Source organism: Anomaloglossus baeobatrachus, chromosome 2 (genome assembly GCF_048569485.1).
Source record: "Anomaloglossus baeobatrachus isolate aAnoBae1 chromosome 2, aAnoBae1.hap1, whole genome shotgun sequence".
Lineage (NCBI taxonomy): Eukaryota > Metazoa > Chordata > Amphibia > Anura > Aromobatidae > Anomaloglossus > Anomaloglossus baeobatrachus.
Window position 1 is genome coordinate 425,162,596 of NC_134354.1, and position 21,490 is coordinate 425,184,085.

Below are 21,490 nucleotides of genomic sequence, written 5' to 3' on the forward strand. Positions count from 1 at the left end.
GGATTTGCACTTGTTAGATCTGGTGAGAGCACTCAGACTCTACATTTCTCGTACGGCGCCCCTGCGCCGCTCGGATGCACTCTTTGTCCTTGTCGCTGGCCAGCGTAAAGGGTCACAAGCTTCCAAATCAACCCTGGCTCGGTGGATCAAGGAATCAATTCTCGAAGCTTACCGATCTTCTGGGCTTCCGGTTCCCTCAGGGCTGAAAGCCCATTCTACCAGAGCCGTGGGTGCGTCCTGGGCTTTGCGGCACCAGGCTACGGCTCAGCAGGTGTGTCAGGCGGCTACCTGGTCGAGCCTGCACACTTTCACGAAACACTATCAGGTGCATACCTATGCTTCGGCGGATGCCAGCCTAGGTAGGCGAGTCCTTCATGCGGCGGTTGCCCACCTGTAGGAAAGGGCCGTTTTACGGCTCTATTACGAGGTATTATTTTACCCACCCAGGGACTGCTTTTGGACGTCCCAATTGTCTGGGTCTCCCAATGGCGCGACAAAGAAGAAGGGAATTTTGTTTACTTACCGTAAATTCCTTTTCTTCTAGCTCCAATTGGGAGACCCAGCACCCGCCCCTGTTCCCTTCGGGCTGTTGTTCTTTGTGTACACATGTTGTTCATGTTGAATGGTTTCAGTTCTCCAAAATTCCTTCGGATTGAATTTACTTTAAACCAATTTATAACTTTTCCTCCTTCTTGTTTTTGCACCAAAACTGAGGAGCCCGTGATGCACGGGGGGTGTATAGGCAGAAGGGGAGGGGCTTTACACTTTTAAGTGTAATACTTTGTGTGGCCTCCGGAGGCAGAAGCTATACACCCAATTGTCTGGGTCTCCCAATTGGAGCTAGAAGAAAAGGAATTTACGGTAAGTAAACAAAATTCCCTTCTTTCAGATCATTTGAGAGTTGTTTTGAGGAGCCCATGATGCCACTCTTCATAGGAGATTCAAATAGGAGAACAACTTGCAAGTGGCCACCTTAAATACCTTTTCTCATGATTGGATACACCTGCCTATGAAGTTCAAAGCTCAGTGAGGTTACAAAACCAATTTAGTGCTTAAGTAAGTCAGTAAAAAGTAGTTAGGAGTGTTCAAATCAACAAAATTGATAAGGGTGCCTATACTTTTGCGCCGGTCAAATTTTGTTTAAATGCGGATTGCACATTTTCTGTTAGTACAATAAACCTCATTTCTTTCCAGAAATATTACTCAGTCCATCAGTTATTAGATATATGAAACTGAAATAGCTGTTGCAAAAACCCAAATTGTTATAAAGAAAAAAGGTTAACATTAATAGGGGTGCCCAAACTTTTTCATATGACTGTAGATATTTTCCGGTATATTCTAGAACTAGTAACAGGTAACTGCCATATTCTGGTCTTGGATATCCAATACCAGAAGAATATACAGTACCTCCAAATAACTGCATAATTTAACTCACGGATCCTTAGATTTAGGATCTGTGAATATATGCTTTCCATTTAGGTAATTTTTTTTTGTGATTTTATTTTTTTTCTCATATACCCTCTGTTCAGTTTCTTCTCCCCACCCTTTCACTTTTGGATTGTAGCCAATGTCAGCAGCTGCTCTTCGCATACTACGGCACAAAGCAGGCATGGAGCAGGTGCTCATCCAAAGTTTCATATTTAAGGAGAGCAGATGGAAGGCAGGTCCCGTTCCTGCCGTGACCATAACAGAATGCTCAATGCTCCACGTTTTTTGTGTTGCTATTTGAAAAGGCTCTTATTAGCTGTGTGTAGAACATGAAACATTGGTCTGTACCAATGAATATAATGCTTGCATGTTTTGTCTGTATGAGCAGTTATAGATATTGTAAAATAACATTTTGTAAATAATATTCTGCCTCTTGTGGAATTGTTTTAATGGAAATAAATGACCTTTGTTTCAACGAATTACATTTTCTATGCCAGTCTTGATAAAATTTGCTTTGGAGTACACCAAATTCATTAAAAGGGTTATATGGGACTTGCTGATTTTCCCCTATGGGCTAAGAAGTTACCAGCAGGTAGTTGCTAACTACCTCCGTGTTGTGCCGGATTCTGACACAGTGGTCAATAACCACTTACGGCTTCATCATCACGTCAACAGTGGAACCTCTTCTTTCACTGCACTCTGCTCTTCAGTGGGGTATACTGGCGATGTCATGCTAATTGACAGCCGGCCACCTGCTGCCTAACTGTGTTGAGCCGAATATCAGTCAGCACAATGGCAGCAGTGACTCCCCATCGACAGAGCAAACTGGAAGAGAAAAATCTGCTTTGCTGACATGAAGTTAAATGAAGTAGTAGAATCACTGGCAGGGGCAGTCCATGATCACTCTGAGCCTTCAGAGAAAACCTACAGGCAGAGTAGGCAGTTAGCAACAATTTGTATGGAAGTTCTTAGTCCCATAGGGGAAAAATGAGCCAGACCCAGATAACCCCTGTAAGAGGTGTGCACTTCATATTGATTATGGTGCACCTTTCATCTGCCTGTGTCTCCGCCAGTTATGTTCTACAATTAGGGGTTGGCATACATTTCTTTTAACTTAAGGCCGCTTTACACGCTGCGACATCGCTCAAGCGATCTCGTTGGGGTCACGGAATTTGTGACACACATCCGGCCGCATTAGCGATGCCGTTGCGTGTGACACCTTTTGAGCGATTTTGCATCGTTGCAAAAATGTGCAAAATCGCTCATCGGTGACATGGGGGGCCATTCTCTAATATCGTTACTGCAGCAGTAACGAAGTTGTTCCTCGTTCCTGCGGCAGCACACATCGCTCCGTGTGACACCGCAGGAACGAGGAACCTCTCCTTACCTGCCTCCCGCCCGCAATGAGGAAGGAAGGAGGTGGGTGGGATGTTCGTCCCTCTCATCTCCGTCTCTCCGCTTCTACTGGGCGGTGGTTCAGTGATGCAGCTGTGACGTCGCTGTGACGCTGAACGAACCACCCCCTTAGAAAGGAGGCGGTTCGCCGGTCACAGCGACGTCGCAGGGCAGGTAAGTAGTGTGACGGGTCTGGGCGATGTTGTGCGCCACGGGCAGCGATTTGCCTATGTCACACAACCGATGGGGGCGGGTACCCACGCTAGCGATATCTGTCATGATATCGCAGCGTGTAAAGCGGCCTTTACCCACATTTGTGTCATAAGTGTTAATTTGAGTGTGTGACCTGCCCCATCCTTCCTCAGCTCCCAAATTTTTTTGTCAAAATGTTGGCGGAGCTAGCTGGGACTGGTGTAAAAACACCAAAGGCAACACACAAATTTGCTTGACTCGGGGCCATACATATATATGTGTATGTGTGTGTGTGTGTGTGTGTGTGTGTGTGTATATGTATATATATGTATATATATATATATATATATATATATATATATATATATATATATATATATATATACATGTGTTATAAGTGTTTATTTACATAACATGGATAAGCGACAGAACTTCTGTCAGGGACTGTATATAAAATATATATATATATATATATATATATTACAGTTAGGTCCAGAAATATTTGGACAGTGACACAATTTTCGCGAGTTGGGCTCTGCATGCCACCACATTGGTTTTGAAATGAAACCTCTACAACAGAATTCAAGTGCAGATTGTAACGTTTAATTTGAAGGTTTGAACAAAAATATCTGATAGAAATTGTTGTAATTGTACACATTTCTTTACAAACACTCCACATTTTAGGAGGTCAAAAGTAATTGGACAAATAAACCAAACCCAAACAAAATATTTTTATTTTCAATATTTTGTTGCGAATCCTTTGGAGGCAATCACTGCCTTAAGTCTGGAACCCATGGACATCACCAAACGCTGGGTTTCCTCCTTCTTAATGCTTTGCCAGGCCTTTACAGCCGCAGCCTTCAGGTCTTGTTTGTTTGTGAGTCTTTCCGTCTTAAGTCTGAATTTGAGCAAGTGAAATGCATGCTCAATTGGGTTAAGATCTGGTGATTGACTTGGCCATTGCAGAATGTTCCACTTTTTTGCACTCATGAACTCCTGGGTAGCTTTGGCTGTATGCTTGGGGTCATTGTCCATCTGTACTATGAAGCGCCGTCCGATCAACTTTGCGGCATTTGGCTGAATCTGGGCTGAAAGTATATCCCGGTACACTTCAGAATTCATCCGGCTACTCTTGTCTGCTGTTATGTCATCAATAAACACAAGTGACCCAATGCCATTGAAAGCCATGCATGCCCATGCCATCACGTTGCCTCCACCATGTTTTACAGAGGATGTGGTGTGCCTTGGATCATGTGCCGTTCCCTTTCTTCTCCAAACTTTTTTCTTCCCATCATTCTGGTACAGGTTGATCTTTTTCTCATCTGTCCATAGAATACTTTTCCAGAACTGAGCTGGCTTCATGAGGTGTTTTTCAGCAAATTTAACTCTGGCCTGTCTATTTTTGGAATTGATGAATGGTTTGCATCTAGATGTGAACCCTTTGTATTTACTGTCATGGAGTCTTCTCTTTACTGTTGACTTAGAGACAGATACACCTACTTCACTGAGAGTGTTCTGGACTTCAGTTGATGTTGTGAACGGGTTCTTCTTCACCAAAGTATGCGGCGATCATCCACCACTGTTGTCATCCGTGGACGCCCAGGCCTTTTTGAGTTCCCAAGCTCACCAGTCAATTCCTGTTTTCTCAGAATGTACCCGACTGTTGATTTTGCTACTCCAAGCATGTCTGCTATCTCTCTGATGGATTTTTTCTTTTTTTTTCAGCCTCAGGATGTTCTGCTTCACCTCAATTGAGAGTTCCTTAAACCGCATGTTATCTGGTCACAGCAACAGCTTCCAAATGCAAAACCACACACCTGTAATCAACCCCAGACCTTTTAACTACTTCATTAATTACAGGTTAATGAGGGAGACGCCTTCAGAGTTAATTGCAGCCCTTAGAGTCCCTTGTCCAATTACTTTTGGTCCCTTGAAAAAGAGGAGGCTATGCATTACAGAGCTATGATTCCTAAACCCTTTCTCCGATTTGGATGTGAAAACTCTCATATTGCAGCTGGGAGTGTGCACTTTCAGCCCATATTATATATATAATTGTATTTCTGAACATGTTTTTGTAAACACCTAAAATAACAAAACTTGTGTCACTGTCCAAATATTTCTGGACCTAACTGTGTGTGTGTGTGTATATATATATATATATATATATATATAACAATTAGTGCCTTTGAAAAAGTACTCATACCCTGTGAACTTTTCCACGGGTTTTTTTTTCTTTTTTTTGCATTACACCCCGAAACTTAAATTTTATATGATATACCAACAACATTAGGTAGCAAGTATTTGTGAAGTGTAAGGGAAATGATACCTGGTTTTCGAAATATTTTAAAATCTTAAAATTGTGACGATCATTTGTATTCAGCCGCCTGACTCAATACTTTGTAAGACAACCATTCTTTGTCATTACTGCTGCAAGTCTTTTGGGCTATGTCTCACCAGCTTTGCACATCTAGAGGCTGACATTTTTGCCCATTCTTCTGTGTAAAATAGCTCTAACTCAGTGATATTGGATGGAGCACATCTGTGATCAGCAATGTTCAGGTTTTTCTACAGATTCTCTATGGGATTTAGGTCTGGACTATGACTGGGCCATTTAATCACATGAAGATGCTTTTATTTAAACCATTTCATTGTAGCTCTATCAAGTTGTTTAGGGTCATTGTCCTGCTGGAAGGTCAGCCTATGCCCCAGTCTTTTACAGTCTTTCCTCAGAGGTTTGACCTCAATTTAGCACCATCCATCTTTCGACTCTGATCAGCTTCCCAGTCTCTTCTGAAGAAAAGCATTCCCACAACATAATGGGAGCATCACCATGTGTGACAATGGAGATGGTGTTTTCTTCAGCGCTCTATTGGGAGACCCAGACGATTGGGTATAGCTACTGCCCTCTGGAGGCCACACAAAGCACTACATCAAAAGTGCAAGGCCCCTCCCCCTCTGGCTATACCCCCCCCGTGGTATCACGGGTTCTCCAGTTTTAGCTTTGTGTGCGAAGGAGGTCAGACATCCACGCATAGCTCCACAGATTTTAGTCAGCAGTAGCTGCTGACTATTTCGGATGGAAGAAAAGAGGACACATATAGTGTCCCCAGCATGCTCCCTTCTCACCCCTGGATGGTGTTGTAAGGTTGAGGTACCTATTGCTGGTACAGGGCTGGAGCCTGACATGCTGTTTTCCTTCCACATCCCCCTGAGGGGCTCTGTGGAAGTGGGATCCTGCCGGCCTCAAAGCTCTGACGCCGGGCTCCATCCACAGACCCATTTGAACCTGCTGGATTCGGAGCTGGAGTACCGTTCAGGGACATGGCCCTGCACCATTACAGGTACTCTGTGTCCCCGTACACACAGGCACAGCACACTCCAGACTTGCTGGGTGTGCTAGTGCGCCGGGGACAGTAATGGGTTACAGTCACTGCAGCTTTGCTGAGTGACTTTGTGTTTTGGGAACTACCGCGCCGGACGCTCCGGGAGCGGCGGCGCGGCTGGGACTTGTAGTTCGCCGGGGACTGGGCGCCGACCGCGCTTTTACGGCGGCGGTGCTTATAAATCCAGTCCCCGGCTTCTGCGGCCTAGTGCCGCTTCGTTCCCGCCCCCTCCCTGTCACTCAGGGAAGGGGACAGGCGCTGAGCAATCAGCAGCGCCGAGGGCTGGAGCCTTTTTTACATGCTCCAGCCCTCTCACTGCACACTGTCGGGCGCCGGATTCCCGCTCTGCCTTGGGGGCACGCCCACGGCCCGCCCCTCCTCACATGAGCTGGGGAAGAAGCCGGCAGCCATTACTGAAGTCCGAGCTCGGATTTCGGCAACCAGGCAGGACGGTGGCGATCATACACCCGCTTATAGGCGGGCGGTAAGCGGCACACATAGTGCTGACCACAGATAACTGCAGTGTGTACATGTGTTGTTTTTAACTGCACAGGTCGCTATATGCCCGCTTGGGGAGCGACACATTAGCAGCAGGAAAGCAGGTGTGCTAAGGCACAGGCTTTCTAGGCTGCTTGTATTGCACGACTGAGGTGTTCATTTGTGTTTATGTGTTATACATTGCACTGTACAGTCGCTAGTCTTAGCTATATTCTCCTGGAATGGCTAGACTACAGCAGCAGAAAACCAAGGGTGCTGGGGCACAGGTTTTTTTCTATGCTGCTTGTATTGCATGGGCTGCAGTGTGCATTTGTACTTGTGCTTGTATGCTATACATTGCACTGTATGGTCACTCTTCTGGGCTATATTCCCCTGGATGACTTGTCTACAGCAGCAGAAGAGCTGGGGTGCCAGGGCACAGGCTTCTATGCTGCTTGTATTGCATGTGCTGCAGTGTTCATTTGTACTTGTGCTTGTATGCTATACATTGCACTGTAGGGTCACTCTTGGCTATATTCCCCTAGATGACTAGTATACAGCAGCATAGGAGCAGGGGTGCCAGGGCACAGGCTTCTATGCTGCTTGTATTGCTTGTGCTGCAGTGGTCATTTGTACTTTATGCCTGTATGCTATACATTGCACTGTACGGTCACCAATCTTGGCTATATAATTCTAGATAGCTAGTCGGCAGCGGCAAAACAGCTACACAGATTTTCAGTGCTGTTTTTACTACATGGGAGGCTGTTCATGACACCGTCCCATTGTGTGCATGCTCCCCCGTAGCACGTGCCGGGGTCTCTAGCACTTCGTCTGCCTGGGTCTCTACTAGTTGTGGCCAAAGAAACCACCTGTCAACCCTGTCCATGGACAGGGACGGAGTAGTCATAATATAGAGACTTGCAGTCCAGACAGGCCATGGGCAATCTACTGGACCAAAAGGCAGCTCTTCAGGGCTTTGATTCTGACATAGTTATCGATCCGGATACACCGGGTGGTAACGCCATACGGAATGATCCTATACCGTCCATCAATGGAAGGTTGGATCTTTCTCCCTCAGCTCCCCCAGTGGAGATAGGAGACGAACAGGAGAAGTCCCTTTTCAGTATCTCACACAGATGTTGAGTATTTTTCTGGCCACGCTGACTTCAGAGAAGCAGTCCAGGAACACCACGCTTACCAGATAAGCGTCTTCTCCAAACGTTTTTAGGATACACGTTATCCCTTTTCCCCTGACGCGGTCAGTGCTGGACCCAGGGTCCAAAGGTGGATTCTCCAATCTCCAGGCTTGCGTCTAGAGACATAGTTGCACTGGAGATGGGGCTTCACTTAAAGACGCCAGTCACAGACAGATGGACTCTGGTTGAAATCTGTCTAGGAAGCTATCGGCGTGTCGGTTGCTCCGGCATCCACAGCCGTATAGGCAACATAACCTTTTCAGCTGTTCTTGCGCAGCTGGCCTTGAGCACAGGGACATCTGTACCGCAGAGGCGTCCGTAACCCGCAATGTCTGCACTGCGACTTACCCTGTTAATACTGTCCTAAAAGTACAGTCGAGGTTTCGGTCCTTCCCAAGCTCCGGTAGGTCCCAATTGTCCTCGGGCAAAAGGGCTACTAAACCTCAGACGGGCTCAGATTCCGGCCGGGCTCAATCACGCCCAAGGAAGGCAGTCGGAGGAACCGCTACAAGGCGGTCTCCTCAGGACTCTCAGTTCTCTCTCTCTCTCCGCATCCGCGGTTGATGGCAGAACCCCCCGCCTTTGGCGACATTTAGCTGCCACAGGTCACAGACCGGTGGGTGGCGAACATTGTGCTCACGTGCACAGGACAGTGTTCTAATCTCGTCCTCCGACTCCATTTCCCTGCTGCAGGCGGTGGATGCTCTAAGAGCAGAAGGAGTGGTGATCCCTGTCCCCCCTCAGGAACGAGGGCGAGGGTTTGTACTCCAATCTCTTTGTGGCTCCAAAAAAGGACGGTTCCTTCCGTCCCGTTCTGGTCCTGACACTGCTCAACGAGCATGCGAACTCCAGGCGGTTCCGGATGGGATCCCTCCGATCCGTCATTACCTCAATGTCTCGAGGAGACTTCCTTGCCTCAACAGACATCAAAGATGCCTATCTCCACGTGCCAATTGCTACGGAGCACCAACGTTTTCTACGTTTTGTGATAGGAGACGAACATCTTCAGTTCGTAGCTCTGCCATTCAGTCTGGCGACAGCCCCACGGGTGTTCACCAAGGTCCTGGCAGCAGTGGTAGCAGTCTTGCACTTTCAGGGACACCCGGTGATCCCATACTTGGACGATCTACTCGTCAAAGCACCCTCCCTCGAGGCATGCCAATGCAGCCTGAATGTTACGCTGGAGACTCTCCAGACTTTCGGGTGGATCATCAATTTGGCAAGGTCAAATCTGTCTCCGACTCAATCACTAACGTATCTCGGCATGGAGTTTTATACTCTATCAGCAATAGTGAAGCTTCCGCTGAACAAGCAGCGTTCACTGCAGACAGAGGTGCAGTCTCTCCTTCAAGGCCAGTCGCACCCCTTAAGGCGCCTCATGCACTTCCTAAGGAAGATGGTGGCAGCCATCGAGGCAGTTCTCTTTGCGCAGTTTCATCTGCGCCAACGGCAATGGGACATTCTCCGCCAATGGGACGGGCAGTCAACCTCCCTGGACAGGGAAGTCTCCCTTTCCCAGACGGCCGAGGACTCTCTGCTATAGTGGCCATAGCCCCCATCCTGGGCACTGGTCACGACAGATACGAGTCTGTCAGGGTGGGGAGCAGTTTGTCTCCGCCACATGGCTCAGGGGACGTGGACTCAGCAGGAGTCCACCCTTCAGATCGATGTTCAAATCGGGGCAGGGTATCTTACCCTATTAGCCTTCTAGAAGTGGCTAGAAAGAGAGCAGATCCGAATCCAGTCGGACATCTCCACAGCGGTGGCATACATCAACCACCAAGAAGGGGCGCGCAGTCAGCAAGCCTTCCAGGAAGTCCGGCGAATCCTCATGTGGGTGGAGGACACAGCATCCACCATATCCGCAGTTCACATCCCGGGCGTAGAAAACTGGGAAGCAGACTTCCTCAGTCGCCAGGGTATGGACGCGGGGGAATGGTCCCTTCACTCGGACGTGTTTCAGGAAATCTGTTGCCGCTGGGGGGTGCCGGACGTCGACCTAATGGCGTCTCGGCACACCAACAAGGTCCCGGCATTTATGGCACGATCGCGCGATCACAGAGCTCTGGCGGCAGACGCCTTAGTGCAAGATTGGTCGCAGTTCCGGCTCACATATGTGTTTCCACCTCTGGCACTCTTGCCCAGAGTACTGCGCAAAATCAGATCCGATTGCAGCCGAGTCATACTCGTCGCACCAGACTGGCCGAGGAGATCGTGGTACCCGGATCTGTGGCATCTCACGGTCGGCCGACCGTGGTCACTACCAGACCGACCAGACTTACTGTCCCAAGGGCCGTTTTCTCCATCGGACTTCTGCGGCCCTGAACCTGACTGGGTGGCTTTTGTGTCCTGGATCCTAGCGTCTTCAGGATTATCCCAAGGGGTCGTTGCCACCATGAGACTGGCTAGGAAGCCCACGTCTGCTAAGATATACCACAGAACGTGGAAGATTTTCTTATTCTGGTGCTCTACTCAGGGAGTGTCTCCCTGGCCATTTGCATTGCCTACTTTTCTTTCCTTCCTACAATAGGAGTCAGAAAAGGGCTCGTCGCTCGACTCCCTCAAAGGGCAAGTCTCAGCACTATCCGTGTTTTTTTCAGAAGCGGCTAGCACGTCTTTCTAAGGTGTGCACGTTCCCGCAGGGGGTTTGTCATATCGTACCCCCGTACAAGCGGCCGTTAGATCCATGGGATCTGAACAGGGTTCTAGTTGCTCTCCAGAAGCCGCCTTTCGAGACTCTGAAGGAAGTTTCTTTTTCTCGCCTGTCACAGAAGGTGGCGTTTCTCGTTGCGATCACATCGCTTCGGCGAGTGTCTGAGCTGGCAGCTCTGTCATCCAAGGCTCCCTTCCTGGTGTTTCACCAGGACAAGGTAGTGCTGCGCCCCATTCCGGAGTTTCTCCCTAAGGTCGTATCCTCGTTTCATCTTAATCAGGATATCTCCTTACCGTCTTTTTGCACTCATCCGGTTCACCGGTATGAGAATGATTTACGTTTGCTAGATTTGGTGAGAGCACTCAGAATCTACATTTCCCGCACGGCGCCCATGCGCCGGGCCGATGCACTTTTTTGTCCTTGTCGCTGGTCCGCGCAAGGGGTTGCAGGCTTCTAAAGCCACCCTGGCTCGATGGATCAAAGAACCAATTCTAGAGGCCTACCGTTCTGCGGGGCTTCCGGTTCCTTCAGGGCTTAAAGCCCACTCAACCAGAGCCGTGGGTGCGTCCTGGGCATTACGTCACCAGGCTTCGGCTCAACAGGTGTGCCAGGCAGCTACCTGGTCCAGTCTGCACACTTTCACCAAGCATTATCAGGTGCATACCTATGCTTCGGCGGATGCCAGCTTAGGTAGAAGAGTCCTGCAGGCGGCAGTGACACCCCCGTAGGGGAGGGCTGTTTTGCAGCTCTAACATGAGGTATTTCTTTACCCACCCAGGGACAGCTTTTGGACGTCCCAATCGTCTGGGTCTCCCAATAGAGCGCTGAAGAAGAAGGGAATTTTGTTACTTACCGTAAATTCCTTTTCTTCTAGCTCTTATTGGGAGACCCAGCACCCGCCCTGTTGTCCTTCGGGATGTTTTTTTGTTGTTTGCGGGTACACATGTTGTTCATGTTGAACGGTTTTTCAGTTCTCCGATGTTATTCGGAGTTAATTTGTTTAAACCAGTTATTGGCTTCCTCCTTCTTGCTTTGGCACTAAAACTGGAGAACCCGTGATACCACGGGGGGGGTATAGCCAGAGGGGGAGGGGCCTTGCACTTTTGATGTAGTGCTTTGTGTGGCCTCCAGAGGGCAGTAGCTATACCCAATCGTCTGGGTCTCCCAATAAGAGCTAGAAGAAAAGGAATTTACGGTAAGTAACAAAATTCCCTTCTTTAGGGTGATGTGCAGTTTTTTCGTTTTCTGCCACATACAGCGTTTTGCATTTAGCCCAGAAAGTTCTACTTTGGTTTCATCTGACCAGAGCACCTTCTTCCACAACCTACCTATGTCCCCTACATGTTTTTTTTTGCAAACAGGTCTTCTAATGACCTTGCTTTAAAACATTTTTTTTTTTTATTCTATAATTATACTCTTGTGTGATCCTAAACTAACAGTTGTCATTTAGACAGATTCTCCCTCCTGAGCTCTGGTTCTCTGTAGCTACTCCAGAGTGCAGAGTTCCTTGCTTCTGCTGGCAGTTTAGGTGGCGGCCATATTTTGGTAGGTTTGCTGTTGTGCCTTAATACTTCCAATTTTGGATGATGGATTAAACAATACTCTGTGAGATGTTCACAGCTTGGGCTATTTTGTTTTCTTTTACAACCCAACCCTGCTTTACTCTTCTCCACAACTTTATCCATAACCTATCTGGTGTGTTCCTTGGCTTTTGCATTGTTGTTTGATGCGTAATGTTCTCAAACAAACCTCTCAGGTTTTGACAGAACAGTTGTAGTTATGGTGAGAATAAATTACACATAGGTGGGCTCAATTTACTAATTAGGGTGAGACAATTGGTCACTCAAGATTTTATTTATTGGTATCATACTAAAATGGTGAATACCACTGCACGTCACAATTTTCAGATTTACATTCTTAATACCATGTATGATTTACCCTTTACATTTCACAAATATTTGCTTCTTTGTTTTGCACTATCACACAAAATCTTAATAAAATACAGTTACATATGTGGGTGTAACGTGAAATTATTTTGAAAAGTTAACGGTTATGAATACTTTTTCAAGGCACTTTATATATTGATGTTGTTTTGAAGTCAAAGGGTGATCACACCAAATAATTTGATTTTACATTTTTCTTTTGTTTATTTTCCAATAAAAGCCTCCGCATAGAACAGCACTTCTCTACTGTTTGCTCCCAGTTCACTATAACAGGGCAGGCCTCATTGATATCGGTGTTGCTCATACTACAAATTAAATAGACAGCAGATATAACATTTCTCAAAAGGAAGTGGCATTCATCAATGCTTCTATGATTTATTCTCTAGATGTTCGGCATACAAATGAGTAATTCTGTTAGTCAGGAGGTGCAGAAAGGTTTCAGAACGCTTTCTTTAGCCCCTGACCAGGTTCCTTATTCTATGTGTAATGGACCTTGCCATCTTCCTGCTCCTCCTGCCCCACTTAATTTTTCATTTGTATGCTAAATGTTTAGAGTATAAAGCATTGAAACATTGATGCATGCACTTGTTTCTTTGGAATGTAAAATATATTTTTGCAATTAACAGCAAGTTTAGCTTTATTTATAGGGCCTGGACCAAATGTTCCACGTGTGTATCGGCTGGATGTGACCGATATCTCGGCTTGGGAGAAAAATGTTCTGTCACCTGCTATGCAGATTGTCAACAGCTTCCTCCAGGTTTGCAGATTAAATTACTCCACACTTGGAATAAATGTGGTTTGTTATTTTGCTATATTTTAAGCCAATTGCTCCTATTAGAACAGGTAATGATACATACTAATACTACCTGCTGTTTAATTCCATTTCATTGTGGTGAATTTTGGGTATTGCTGCTTCTAAATATCTGTGTAAGTGGGGTTGGCAATGTATGAAGGTGACTCCACCATTAAGGCTATGTTCACATTTCCGTTGTTTAGGATCTGTCACAATCCGCCGCTCTGATAAACAACGCAATCCATTTGGCGGATTCTGTTATTTCCCATAGACTTGTATGAGCGGCGGATTGTGACTGATGACCCTGCGTTGCATCCGTCACACGGCGCATCAGCCGTTTATTGACTGACCGTCGGGTGGCAGGACGCAGCATGTTGCAAAAAAATCCACCCCGAAGGATTCCGTTGGAATCAGTCAGGAGGCATAATCTAAATCTATGGTGCAGGATTCCATTATCCTGCGTCACGCAACGGATTCCAGCACAGGAATATGTCACGTTTTACTGAGCATGCCCAACAGAACGTCCAAAATCATGTAAAATCAGTCTCTCTGACTCTGTCTCTCTGACTCTGTCTCTCTGACTCTGTCTCTCTGACTCTGTCTCTCTGACTCTGTCTCTCTGACTCTGTCTCTCTGACTCTGTCTCTCTGACTCTGTCTCTCTCTCTCTCTGACTCTTTCTCTCTGTCTCTTTCTCTCTGTCTCTTTCTCTCTGTCTCTGTCTCTTTCTCTCTGTCTCTGTCTCTTTCACTCTCTCAAAAAGAAAATGAGTTAAATACCTTGTAAAAAATCTGTGAGCCCTACCGTTTCTACAATTGTCATTCCATTGTTAACATTCACGTTTTTGTTTTGTTCAGCTCAGTATGTGAGATCTCTGCATGCAGGCCAACCGAGTGTTTCTTTAGTCCTCTTTGGGGGGGGGGGGGGGCGCGCTTTCACTCCTTCCTCTGAGACTGCTAAAATGCTAGATCAGCTGCTGGGATGTGAATGACAGTGACTTCAATGAAGTGGTGAAAGTGTACACCCCCCGAGAAGACTGTGAAGATGCATTAAGTTTCAACAAGCGGAGATTTCACCTATTCCTCTACAAAAGCAGTAAAAGTGAATATCTCTGCAATGGAGCAACGCAGCCCAAAACGGGAAAAAAACCAGAATCGGGCACTCAGGGATTTTTACAACGTATTTGAAAATGCAGCCTTCTTGTCACCTACCTGCTAATTTGTGTGGAAACTTTATACAGCCAAAAGCATTCTGACATTCAATGTTAAATGGCTGTACAGCTTTGCCATTAAAACGGGACTTTTATACACCACATAGACACGGTGTTAACCACAGTCTTGATTATTAACAAAGAGGATAACTTCTAAATTCCCAATCACCTCCTCCAGCCTATAATGCAACATCTTGCATGTAAAAAAAATGTAAAAGCCCCAACCTGTAAGAATCCAAACCAATTGCTTCTCTTTCAGCAATTAATAGTATTACCGGAAACCTTTTGCGCACTCCTTAGACTTGCTGTAGACAGTAGTTGTTCCCTGAATATTTGACTGTCCATGGAGTCCCCCACAGATTGGTACATTTATGTATTTTATGCATGTTGCTTTAATTAGGAAATAAACACGTACAAAAACAATTTTGACAGTTTCAGAATTCAACCTGTCTCCAGATGTCTAAAGATTGGCAAATCTATACTGCGCTGTAGTACCTGGAAATGGCCACAAATATTTGGTGGAGCTATGAAGTTTCAGCTCCCAATTGTTTACATCCAACTGCCAGAGCTGATAACAGATGATCAGTGGGGATGTTTGGCCACAACTGCGCTGCTATTGATGACCTATACTTGGGATAGGTCATCAATATTATAGCACTGAAACAATTATTTCAATCATGTTTTATTACAAGAACTGCTTAAAGGGAACCTGTCACCACTTTTTTGGACTATAAGCTGCGGCCACCACCACCGGGCTCTTATATACAGCATTCTAACATGCTGTATATAAGAGCCCAGGCCGCTGCGACAACATAAAAAGCACTTTATAATACTCACCTAACGGTCGCTCTGCGGTGGAAAGGGGCTCATGGGTGTGTCCAGTGCGGGCAACTCCCTTTTTGGCCATCTTCGTCCTCTTTCTGAAGCCTGTGTGCATGACGCGTCTACGTCATACACACTCGCCGTTCCTGCGCAGGCGCACTACAATACTTTGATCTGCCCTGCTCAGGGCAGATCAAAGTGCGCCTGCTCGGGACTGGAATGCCGGCGAGTGTGGATGACGTCGGACCCGTCATGCACCGCGACTAGAGAAGGAGAACAAAGATGGCTGAAAGAGGCGGATCCAGCACCGGACAACGGAGGCGCCCATTAGGCCCTATTCCACTGCAGTGCGACCATTAGGTAAGTATTATAAAGTGTTTTTTTTATGTACTCACAGCGGCCTGGGCTCTTATATACAGCATGTTAGAATGCTGTATATAAGAGCACGGTGGTGCTGGCCGCAGCTTATAGTCCTAAAAAGTGGTGATAGGTGCCCTTTAAAAGTCCCTAGTTATAGAGAGTGACTATGGTCTATTGTCAGCGTTGTCTCTTGCTGTCATTTTCATATGACTTTTTAGTTTCTTACCTCTAGAATCAGCTTCCGGACATTAAGCCAATGGACATTGCTTCAGACAGTAATGAGAGCAAGAGAACTAGTCGATTCTGCGATGTGTGTGATCGAATTATCATTGGTGATCATGAGTGGACAGGTAGGTGGCAGACAATAAACTACTTTTTTCTTTTTTTTTAATTTTTTATTTATTCATGTTTTTCTTTTTAGCACATACAAAATCCAAATCACATCTTCATCATGTGAAAAAAAGGAGAAACCAGGAAGAAGAAATAAGAAATGTAGAAAAGAGGAAGATGAGCGCCAGCCTCAATACAGAAAGTCCTCTACAGGAGGTAGCGGAAACCTCTCCTACAGACTGTTACTGTGATGTGCAGGAAAAAAGGATGTGCACCCATCATGCCAACTACACATCGGATGTGCAGGACTCTGAGTCTCTGAAGCAAATTGCTGTTGAATCTAAAGACTTATAATTGGACCCTAACCTACTTATTATTTGATGAGAATCAATGACGGATCGGAGAATTCTGTCAGTCTAGATTATGTTAATCTGTACAACAGCAGTGAAATGGATCTCCATCTATAATGGTGTTCTTAGTTGCTCAACTCCTATGTTATTATGTTCTTAGCTTTCTAGCTTTATTTTAAGAAAGCTATTTCCTCCTAAGACATAAGGCTAAAATTTCTGTAATTTTCTTTTCATTAAGCAGATATATTTCCAGACATAAATATGCAAATTTGTGCTTTAAGCACATGTATGCATGGTAATAGTGTTTACTATAGCAAATGACTAAATTGCACTACATGGCCTATGTTAATCCTTTCTTAGCGTAGGCTGGAATAAAAAAATTCAGAAATTGTACATCAGCTTTCTCATTACTTAGCATTTTTCCAAAACGGATATAAAAATTGTGTAGAGAGATTTAACTAAAGACAAATAATGTAAATTATGTTAAAAGTACAAAAGATCTCAGTGTAAATTTACGGCAGGCATAGATTTGATTTTCTGCCTATTTTACAAGTCTAAATGCTCCTGGTGTAAAGGCTCTAATAAGGCTACTTTCACACTTGCGTTCGGCTTCCGTAGCAATTATAATTGACCTATGTCTTTATAAAACCACTGCTTACATATCTCATCCAGAATTGTGCCACTACTTGTGATCATTAATAGTGCTGGTTCTGAAAGTTCACCAATTATATCTGCTTTATTCATATGATCTGATGGGCTCTGCATGAGATAGTTAAGGCCAAAAACTGGATTAAATCCTGTCTCAGCCGCTGTCTCAAAACCTCTTGGGCTCTCAAGATCTTCACTAAACTACTGGCAGATATGTCATATTTCAATTACACATGATTTTTTTCCATCTTAGGCTGCGGCCACACGGGCATTAATGCGATTCAATCGCTTGACACTCTGCTCTGCTAGAGTGTAAGCCAAGTGTCATGCGACTGTCATGCCACTGTGATATGATCTTGTATTCACAGCACAGCCGCGGAGGAGGTGGCGGGCGCTGCGGAGGAGAGGGAGGGAGTAATCTCCTCCATTGTCAGCTGATGCGATTCTCACGCTGCTCGTATTACACCGATGTAATGCGAGTGCAATGCGATGTTTCTCTCGCACTCATAGACTTGTATGGGTGCGAGTGAAAAGGAATCTGATTGCACCCGCAGTATGCTGCGATTATTTTCTCGGGCCGATTAGGGCTGAGAAAAAAAATCGCTCGTGGGAGCAGCCTCATAACATGGGGGTGGGTGGGATGTGATTTTTACATTTTTTTTTTTAATCACATTCCACTTGCTCCGTTTTTCTCACTGTGTGTGCTTACCCTTATTTTGTCATTGGGGTGGAACCTAAATTACAAAAAAGAAGAAACCATAGGCATCCATCGATGCAAAGAAGCCAGTGTTGCAGACATAAAAAACAGCTTTAATAGATCAATGTAAAAATATCCAGACAGAACGTGTCATTAAAAATGGCGAATGCCCATGGACCCCCCTCTTTTCCAGACCAATGCGTTTCTGTGGTGTTTTATCTTATGGCTGGCTGTGCCTTAATCATAGGTCATCCATGATTAAAGCAGAGTCCTAAGGAACTGCCGAAACGCGTTGGTTTAGAAAAGGGGGGGGGGGGACATGGGCATCCGCCATTTTTAATGCCACGGTCTATCTGGCTATTTTTACATTGATCTATTAAAGCTGTTTTTGTGTATGCAACACTGGTTTCTTTGCATTGCTGGATGCCTATGGTTTCTTTTCTCCACACTGCATGGCCGGACCCAGGTCACTTCGTGCTGATCCTAGGAACCCAATACAAGGTGGAAGGGTTAGCTGACTTGTTGCAGTTGGCACTATGAAGTCGGGTGTACATGTCCCGGCTTCAAACTGAAGAAGTGTGCATGAACAAAACTCCGGGGTCATGTGCACTGAGCCAAAATCCAGCGTCGGACAGAGCTGGCAGCGGAGAGGTGAGTGATATCATGCTGTGACGCTGCACATTCATTACCATGTTAGCATGTCCACAGGGGCGCACTAACATGCTAATGGAGCCGACTAGCAAGGGAAGCAAAGCCCTTGGGACTAGTCCCTGCGCTCATTAGCATGCGATAAAAGATCTTTAGAAACACTTTTTCTAAAGATCTCTTTATCTATGCTAGTGTATACAGGGACAGTTAGGCAGGGATTTGCAATATACACCCAGGACTGCTCGTGGTTCTGAGTGCACATTTGGACCTGACAGGTTCCCTTTAAGAATTGACTGTTCACTTGTTGCTAATATATATTATTTTACCTAAGCCTGGCCTTAAGCATTGGGGCTGGGGATTATTGCACTCCTAGAATGCTCTGTAATGCAGCATATTTACTAATTATTCTGCAGTTTGTTTTTTTGTTTGGTAACTCATGAAATCAAGATTACCAGAATAATCTTAGGATTTATCCTGTAGGTAATCATGGTGTGGCTAACCTTGGGTCTAAATATTTAACCACAGAAATAGAATAGTGAACCATTGCTTTTGCTAAATTGTGTCCATATGGATCTATGTCAAAGGTGGTTACAAGGTCACATTTCTAAATTGTCCAGATCTAAACAAGGAGTATATGTAAGCTTAGATTCTCTGTATTCTCACCTTTCCATGCATTAACTGGTTCTGTCATGTCAGTGTTCTTCCATGTCGCGCTGCCTGTTAAACCTGTACCTGATTGTTTACCACCTGTCTGCATTATCTACAGGGCTGTGGCTCTTTTTTTCCAGTAGATTTTCCTTACCTGCAATGCTTTCTAATTTCCTCCTTCCATGTGCCTTCCCCACCCTCATTACTCATAGTAAACTCCCGCCACATTGCGCTCCACATTTTCTTGGCGGCAAAGACTTTGTCTTGTATGCGGGGAAAGTTTGACACTCCCTGTAGACTGGCAGTTAGCCCAAGGTGAAGACAAAGAGTTTATCCTTAGTACATAATTACATCTAAACTGTGAAACGGTAATGGGACCCACAAGTCAGGGTGACTGTACAGTAATAATAGTTGAAATTGTTGCACACTTTTAACTGAATTTACAGAATGATTTTGAATGTAAAAATCTAAAATGTGAAGGTTTGTTCATATTGTGTTCTTGTTACATCTGCTAGACTTTTCTGTCTGTTCCTCTTTTATTGTAGATTGCTTCCGTCATCAAAAATATATCTCCTTATTTTTTTCAAAGGGAACCTGTCATGTCGTTTTTTGATATTAAATCGCCCCCAATGTGTTTTAAATGATACAATGTGCATCACTAAGGCCCTAGAAAAAAAACAAACAGAAAAATTGTATGAAAAATACCCTGACTATAAATAAATAAATTGCAATAAATAAGTGAAAGTGCTTAATAACAGGGTACTTGGTATACAGTGCCTTCAAGTAGTATTCAACCCCCTGCAGATTTAGCAGGTTTACACATTCGGAATTAACTTGGCATTGTGACATTTGGACTGTAGATCAGCCTGGAAGTGTGAAATGCACTGCAAAAAAGAATGTTATTTATTTTTTTATTTATTTTTTTTAAATTGTGAAAAGTTTATTCAGAGGGTTATTTATTATTCAACCCCTCAAACAACCAGAATTCTGTTTGGTTCCCCTGAAGTATTAAGAAGTATTTCAGGCACAAAGAACAATGAGCTTCACATGTTTGGATTAATTATCTCTTTTTCCAGCCTTTTCTGACTAATTAAGACCCTTCCCAAACTTGTGAACAGCATTCATACTTGGTCAACATGGGAAAGACAAAGGAGCATTCCAAGGCCATCAGAGACAAGATCGTGGAGGGTCACAAGGCTGGCAAGGGGTACAAAACCCTTTCCAAGGAGTTGGGCCTACCTGTCTCCACTGTTGGGATCATCATCCGGAAGTGGAAGGCTTATGGAACTACTGTTAGCCTTCCACGGCCTGGACAGCCTTTGAAAGTTTCAACCCGTGCCGAGGCCAGGCTTGTCCGAAGAGTCAAGGCTAACCCAAGGACAACAAGGAAGGAGCTCTGGGAAGATCTCATGGCAGTGGGGAAATTGGTTTCAGTCAATACCATAAGTAACGTACTCCACCGCAATGGTCTTCGTTCCAGACGAGCCCGTAAGGTACCTTTACTTTCAAAGCGTCATGTCAAGGCTCGTCTACAGTTTGCTCATGATCACTTGGGGGACTCTGAGACAGACTGGTTCAAGGTTCTCTGGTCTGATGAGACCAAGATCGAGATCTTTGGTGCCAACCACACACGTGACGTTTGGAGACTGGATGGCACTGCATACGACCCCAAGAATACCATCCCTACAGTCAAGCATGGTGGTGGCAGCATCATGCTGTGGGGCTGTTTCTCAGCCAAGGGGCCTGGCCATCTGGTCCGCATCCATGGGAAGATGGATAGCACGGCCTACCTGGAGATTCTGGCCAAGAACCTCCGCTCCTCCATCAAGGATCTTAAGATGGGTCGTCATTTCATCTTCCAACAAGACAACGACCCAAAGCACACAGCCAAGAAAACCAAGGCCTGGTTCAAGAGGGAAAAAATCAAGGTGTTGCAGTTGCCTAGTCAGTCTCCTGACCTCAACCCAATTGAAAACTTGTGGAAGGAGCGCAAGATTAAAGTCCACATGAGACACCCAAAGAACCTAGATAACTTGGAGAAGATCTGCATGGAGGAGTGGGCCAAGATAACTCCAGAGACCTGTGCCGGCCGGATCAGGTCTTATAAAAGACGATTATTAGCTGTAATTACAAAAAAGGGTTATTCCACAAAATATTAAACCTAGGGGTTGAATGATAATTGACCCACACTTTTATGTTGAAAATTTATTAAAATTTAACTGAGCAACATAACTTGTTGGTTTGTAAGATTTATGCATCTGTTAATAAATCCTGCTCTTGTTTGAAGTTTGCAGGCTCTAACTTATTTGCATCTTATC

The 21,490-nt window shown here is 45.2% G+C and overlaps 1 protein-coding gene across 3 annotated transcripts in view; it reads left to right on the forward strand.

The window, feature by feature from the left end:
- TRIT1 (tRNA isopentenyltransferase 1) overlaps window positions 1-17,977 on the forward strand; it is a 51,570-nt gene extending 33,593 nt beyond the window's left edge. Inside the window, exons 9-11 of one of the 3 annotated variants that reach the window (XM_075334158.1) lie at window positions 13,303-13,424; window positions 16,084-16,201; window positions 16,273-17,977. In XM_075334158.1, the coding sequence (XP_075190273.1) occupies window positions 13,303-13,424; window positions 16,084-16,201; window positions 16,273-16,535 (503 nt within the window). In that variant the 3' untranslated portion in view covers window positions 16,536-17,977. Of the gene's footprint in view, window positions 1-13,302; window positions 13,425-16,069; window positions 16,202-16,272 lie in introns of all 3 variants that reach the window. The other 2 variants (XM_075334159.1, XM_075334160.1) reach the window with 2 other exon arrangements.
- The last annotated feature ends 3,513 nt before the right edge of the window (window positions 17,978-21,490 follow it).